Genomic DNA, 7,282 nt, shown 5'->3' with positions numbered 1-7,282 from the left:
AAAGTTCCACTCTATTCTCATCTATTATAATAGTAAGTTTCCCTTCTTCCTACCATTGTTTTTGTTTCTGATGAAAAATAGATTATTTTCCTGTTTTATAGAAAATAATATCACACTCAGTTAAACTTCTCTTGTCTATAAGCCCTTCTTACCTTCACTCTTCTGCCTGTAATCTCAGATTCTAGCAGATCTGTGTTTTTGAAGTTCAAACAGAAAAGAATCAGTAGGCTCAAATGTACATAACAAAAGACATGGTAGTGTCCTTCTTTCTTTTTATTGAAAAGAAATCATTTCTATTCTAGCGCAAACAATGTATATTTTACAACATAAAGCAAGATATAATTTACATATTACATTTCTTATGAGATCTTTATACCCTAAATGTCATTCCCTTTTTTATTAAGTCACCTCTTCTGGTTTAATTTAACCTGCCAAGTACCCTATAAACCAGCATCTTGTTTGGAGGGAGATTGAGGACACAGGCAGATAGTTCCTACGTATTCACCTGTATCTAGTATCATGGTGGTGAGGAACAGGGATATGTCTTGACATCTGTGGCTCTGAGGACCTCCACTGACAACTGGCTTAAGATCCAGAAGGCATCTTTTCCAAATCACATACCAAACTTGTATTTTAAAAAATTGATAATAAATGAACAAAATTGAGAGCTTGTACAACATGTATACTTCTTGACCAAGTGCTTAGATAATACATGCTTATGGTATTGGTTCACCAGCAGTGAATGTTTCTTTGGCTGACCAGCACTGGTTACTCTATGATATTCCCAGACATCGCTTGCCTGAGACATTGGATAAAACCACCCAATTTCACCTATGATTTGGGTTTGTGGGTTCAGGTTTTGCTGTTTGCCACTGGAAATGGATGTCTGAATCAAAATTTCAAATAATTTTGTTTCACATGTCCCTCTAGCTAAGGTTTTCCCCTTCTCAGTAAAATCTTTTCATGTATGATTTCTGTTCCCTCTTAGCCATTCTCTCCAAACTCCAAACCTCCAAAGTTCACCAATTTCTTGGATTATACTCATTTCACTTAGAATGTTTCAGTCTGTTGGGATGTACTGTTCCTTCAAAACTTGATAATCCACAGCAACTAATGGGACAAGTGGATGAATGGAGGAACTCTTCAGGAAGCAAGTAATGTGTGCTGTTCAGCAAGCCTACATGAACCATTCAGTAAGAAATGTTTTAATAGTGGGTTAAAAGAAGAAGGAATCAACTGATGAAAGCAAAATGTATAAGATGAGCTTCATTATTATTTAAAGAACTACAGAATCAACATTTGAAATACAATTTCAGATTGGTGGCTGTTAGATTGAAATAACATCACCATTAGCTCAATCTGATATGCCAAGGGAAATACAAATGTGTGCTAAAAGTGCATCTTAAACCCAAAAATCCTTGCCTGTCACTCAGACTACAAAGTTGGCATATTTGACCAAAATTGATCCAAAGTTTTTTAATCACTCACAACTAAAAATTATTAGAACTAAGCTGGTCAGGATGAAAATATAAATTAAAAAAATCTGTTCTATGTGTCTTAAATTATTCTTTGGTCAAATGATGAGATTTTTGAGAGATCTGAAAATATAAACCTATTTCTCATTTCCAAATACAAGGTTATAAGTATGTACAGCAAGGTAGCATTTTCTTACTAGAAAACAAGGCTTTCAGGTACCGTATCATTCCATTAACATTGTACACTTTTATAGTCCCTTTCCTCCCATGGCTACAAAGTGCTGGACATACAGAGAATACAGAAAAGAATAAAGGAACAAATGAATAGAGCCTCACAACACCCCTGTGAGGTAGGTAAGTATTGTTAATCCCATTTTACAAATGGGTAAACTGAGGCACAGCATGGTAATGTAGTTGGTCAAGTCCACCTGGCAAGTTACAAAAGCATGGCTGGGAACAAAGAAAAAGAAATGAAAGATCAGTCCTGGCTCCCAGCCCTAGACACTAAACTTTATTTCGAAATATTAAAAACTAAAAATAGCCCACAACTGCCTTTTAAATGTTGGAATTTAGAAAAACCTTTAGGTATTCCTCTTAAACGTGTGTCTTTCATATTCCTGCTAAGTGAAGAACGGGTAGATGACTAAAAGGTATTCCCTCCTCTCTCTAACTGCAATTCCCATGATAGATCAGATGTATCAGCATTTCACCAGAGCTCAGGCTCCAAACTCAAGGACATTTTTATAGCCTCAAATAGTTTCTAATTCATTTAAAGCCCTAATGTGAAAATGGGACCTGTACTCAAACAGCTGCCCTATCAGTTATTCTGTGGCTTTAATGAACATTTTGTGTAGAAAAAGAAAAGCAGCAAGATCCCTAATTAATGTCTCATCACTATAGAGATAAGAACAGTGGTGATGGTGTGTAATTTGCTTTCTGTATTGTTTGGGAAATTGCAAACTTAAGCTTACAATATTATATATATATATATGAAATATATATATATAAATATACAGATATATACAGTATATATATAAGTGTGCATCTCACTATCCTTAAGGCACGAAAGAGGTGTGGGCATGCCTTTTACAACTCACTCTTTGTGTTACTAGAGAAAGTTCTCTTCCTCTCTCAGGTGAAAAATATTTCTTCTACCAAATAGTCTGTGACAGCAAATCATTCAAAGACAACAAATATCTTTAACTTAAGATGATAGATTGATTGATTGCGTAGGGTGAGGAGTGGTGGTGATAGTGATATAATCCATAGCTTCAAGCTTAAATCTATAGCTTAGATGTAGACCTTAGTGCTTAGAATTAGCCAGACACAGCCAATTACATTGGATCAGACAGTCCAGTGACCAGATGCTGTGCACAACTATTTTTTCAGAGGCTGATGGAAAAAGCTTACCATGACCAACAAAGATGGAGACGATGAGAAAGGGAATTATGTCTGTCCAGCACAGATTCTTCAGAAAGACTTTGGCTTTTCAAAAGCTCCTAGAGCTTCTATAAAGAGAACTGGGAAGAGGACAGGGTAAGGCACTGAGGTTCAAACAAGTCAATGAGGAGAGTAGAGGCGATCATTCTGGATATGTATATGGTTTCTTTGGCTGCTGTAGTTTTTTTAAAAACTTCATACAATCATGGGGGTGGGTGGGCTGAACCTAGCTGAAGAAGCCTGGAGTATATTAAGCAAAGCATGAATAGAAAGAAAAACAAAATAAACACACACAGAAACAAGTGGTGGTGGTATCCCAGAGGGAGGAGGAACATTTGTTAACTAATTTTCATTTTGCTCCTCTCCTGCTTTTCTCTGCCATGGTCCCAATATTTTAGTTCTGCTTTGTTTGTTTGTTTGTGATTTACTTTTTTCCCCCAGCAGATGAAGAAATAACAGAGCGGGATAGGTGTCTTATGGTTTTTGATTTCTTCTTAGGCCTGTTTAATTATTTTTTTTCCTCAGTTGACTGTTGGCACCTGGTTCCTCTGTAAACTATATTCCTTGGCCTTCAGTCTCAGGTTGGCAATGCTGTTGGCCATGTTGATGCCCTGTGCAGGGCTATTGTTGGCACATGTGGCAGAATAAGTAGCCATGGCGCTGTAGGGACAAAGGAGAGAGCAGGGAGAATAACAGGCGTTAGTTTCACAAAGCTGCAAGTCGGTGCCCCAGATGGATATACTCTCAGCTTGGGGGCAGGCAGGGGCAATGGCTTGGACTAGATGACCTCTAGGGTCCCTTACAGCCCCAGCTTTCCATTCGTCTAAGGTACTTAGAGAAGAGTGGTCATGTTTTGAAGAGCAGGAGAAAGTGGTGTACAGTGAGGAAAGGGAGGGAGAGGTATTTGTTGTGGTGGATACAGTGAGTAATGATTTATTTCTGGGGCGAGAGAAGAAAGTTGCTCAAGTTGAATAGCAGGTGTTTCATCAGCTGACTTATTAAAACAGTATTTAATCTCTTGTCCTGCCTACCTCCCCAGCCTATGGGAGCAGTGAGGAATAGAAACAAGCATATGAAAATAAACTAAAGGGAATTTTGCTTCTTCACTCTAGATAACTGACCTTAATTGTAACACATTTTAGATAATAAATACCATAATAAATAATGTGCCTGGAGAACCAGTTAAACAACCCAATATAAGTTCTCTGCCATTCTTAATTTACTGGTTGATAGCATCAAGCATTGCTGAATCAAGAGGTTACTAACCCACTGGCCTTGATTTTAAAACATCCTCAAAAGAACTTGAATAGCACACACTGCCTTTTGGGTTGGTTATTTTGAAAATGTTTAAATCTCCTAGATAAACTATCAAAGTCTCCATTTTCAGCATTCTTGACTTCAGAGGTAACTGTTTCTCATTGTCTTCATTGCTGAGAAAAATCTGAAGTTGTTTTTCATTGTCAGTGATTACAATTAGGACCTAAGAACACCACTAGGCAGAAATTTATCATTGGTGGGTTTCTGTTAATTGCATCCATGAATCTCTGTTAAAGGAAAAAGAAATGGTTTCATAGACTTAATAACAAATTACTCTTTCTACTAAATAGTTAAAAGGATATGTATTTTAATTAAATAAAAATGTTTTTAGTTGCTTCTAAGATTAGCAAAATCCCTTTCAACTCAGGGCTGGAATGAGATAGACTTATAAATGGAATGACATGTGCTCTTCTGTTGCCTGCATTCCAGTGGAACTTTGTCAGCCACATAAGAGTTTGTGGTTCTGGGGATCAAGTGACAAGATCAGAAAGAGAGAAATGTAAAGCTACTCCACAAATAGACTATATCATTGATACTTATTTGGGACACCACGGAGTCAAAACTCACAATAACTCATTTCAGCTCTGTTACTAATAATTAACTCAAGAAAATTAAGTAAAGAAATATAATAAGTCCCAGATCACTAGGTCTTTCCAGAAATATACATCTTTAATTTAAAATCTTTATAGCCCTGGTTAAGTGTATGTGTGACTGTGTGTGTGTGTGTGTGTGCGCGCACACACATACATGTATGTGTTCTGACACAGGAGACTCAGAAAGGTTTCAAAAGGATCCTACCTTCTTCTATTTCAGTTTTGCCTGCTTCATTGTTACTCACCATTTCGTGATAGATGGTCTCAACCCTCTAGACAAGGCTAGGTTCTTTTATAGCACACTAAACTTTTGCTTTTAGCACTTGATTCAAGTTTAGTCAATAATTTGTTTAGTATCTATCACTGTTTCAACTATAAGCTCCACAGATCAGACACCACATTTGCCTTATTCACAACTGTTTCCTCAGGTAGAAATAACACCATATCTAGTACCATGTGTTCAATGAATAGACAGATAACTAAGAAATATCTATATATAGTATGATTAAATTGATTCCTGCTCGATGTCATTGGTTTCTGTCATTCTGCTGTGAGCAATGATTTCTTAAAAAAAAAAAATCTTACCAATATGCTTTTATTCATAGGAACTGGTCCTTACTGCCAATTTTACTATCTTAATAGAAAGAGCAAACTCAGTAGGACATGACAGAAGCAGGAGCTGGTGACTGTGTATACTTGGATGGATCCATCAAAAAATATCTTTCACAATAAAAACTGAACAAGTTATTAGTACAGTTTAGACTATCACTTCTACCACTGCCTACCAAGGGATAGAAGCAGAAGAGTTCCCAGTTAAGGTAGGTTTAAATTAGAAGTGAGATAAATGACCGGAACGATACACTAAAGTGGGACAAGTTTTTTTTAGAATATACCAAGAAATGTCATTTATTTTCAAAGCCCATATTCATATTATCATTTAGTTCATGGTTCCATTCAAGACCTTACCATAAATGTATGTAAACCCACAAAACCTATACTCAAAAAATTTCTAGGATATACCAAGAATCCGAAGATCTAAGTATCTGAGAAAAAAAGATTATTGGATTTGGGAAATGTACCTAAGTCATAGATTATTATAAAATCAACCAAGTCAACCTTTCTTAATCAGGTTTCTGTGAGAAAATTAAGCCCTAAAGATGATGCACAATTAGTAAAATTGTAAACACATAGAAGAGAAGCTGGAATTAGGAGTTGTCTGTATTATTTGCTAAGTATTGAGAACCAATTTGAATGGCTTCTGAAAACAGAAAGCTAAAACTTATGAGAGAGTATAAAGAAAAATTTTCTCATGCCAAATTGTAGATTGTCGTAGAATATTGTGCTTTTAAGTACTTGGTCTAATTTACTGAAAGATGCGTTCTTTGAGATTCTGGACAAGCAAAGTCTTATTTAACAGAAATGTGCCCTTTCTTAGATAATCAAAGTTGTATTCTATCTCTTTAGCCAAAAAGGGAGATTAGAACCTTGGGGAGATTATTTTAGTTTACTGAAGACGCTGTTGTTATTTCCCAGAAATGTCTCCTATAATAATGATTACAAGTTGTCTATTGCATAACCATTTTTGTTGTAATGATTTCAGAGTCAACTAGCTTTACCACCTGATATTCTAGTCTGAGGACTTAGTAGGGTAACACATTTCTTGGAAATACTGAGTTTCTCTCTCAAATGTAGGCAAGACAGTAATATCCCAAATGAGATGAATGTTAATGCACTTTCTGTCTCACAAACAAATTAATGGGAATTCAGATCATCTATTGCACAGGAGATTGGATATTCACTGGCACATTTTTCACATAAATGGCAGCCTGCTTTTCCACAGTAAAGAACAGTGTCCTCATCTGATCATACGGTGGCATTGTATAAGAACACAACCAGAGGCAAGTCTGTGACAATGCCTTATAGGTATCCCTCCAATTAGTGGATTAAAAAGTAGTTGTTTTTAATGAATGAATTTTGCAATTCCCTAGGAGCTTGATAGGTGATAACATTTTCACTTGATAAATGCTTAGGAAATGTATAAACTTTCAAAATTGATTTAACTTGTTCCAGCATTCCATAGCCGTAAGAAGTAGGATAAAAGAACCGAAGCCATCTTATTTCACAGCCTCTTAACAAATTTTTAGAATATGTAATCCTACAAATAGGGATTCCAATAATATTTTGTACACATACTAAATAATTGCAAGTCTGTTTTCTAGTAGTTTGACATGGATCTAGCTTCTCAATTTTTTTTTTTTTTTTTTTTTTTTTTTTGAGACGGAGTCTAACTCTGTCGCCCAGGCTGGAGTGCAGTGGCGCAGTCTCGGCTCACTGCAAGCTCCACCTCCCAGGTTCATGCCATTCTCCTGCCTCAGCCTCTCCAAGTAGCTGTGACTACAGGCGCCCGCCACCACGCCTGCTAATTTTTTGTATTTTTAGTAGAGACGGGGTTTCACC

General features: G+C 36.4%; 1 protein-coding gene across 4 annotated transcripts in view; it reads right to left on the bottom strand.

Annotated features, from left to right (window-relative positions):
* Positions 1–252: 252 nt before the first annotated feature.
* The window catches only part of PRRX1 (paired related homeobox 1), a 77,769-nt gene continuing 70,739 nt past the window's right edge, over positions 253–7,282 (bottom strand). For 2 of the 4 annotated variants that reach the window (XM_063627258.1, XM_063627260.1), the window contains exon 5: positions 253–3,575. In XM_063627258.1, coding sequence (XP_063483328.1) covers positions 3,437–3,575 — 139 coding nt within the window. In that variant the 3' untranslated portion in view covers positions 253–3,436. The remainder of the gene's footprint in view (positions 3,576–7,282) is intronic. The other 2 variants (XR_010117617.1, XM_063627259.1) reach the window with 2 other exon arrangements.

The sequence above is a fragment of the Symphalangus syndactylus genome, chromosome 12 (assembly GCF_028878055.3).
Source record: "Symphalangus syndactylus isolate Jambi chromosome 12, NHGRI_mSymSyn1-v2.1_pri, whole genome shotgun sequence".
NCBI lineage: Eukaryota > Metazoa > Chordata > Mammalia > Primates > Hylobatidae > Symphalangus > Symphalangus syndactylus.
The sequence above is the reverse complement of the archived record's forward strand: the minus strand, read 5'-3'. Positions and strand labels throughout refer to the sequence as shown.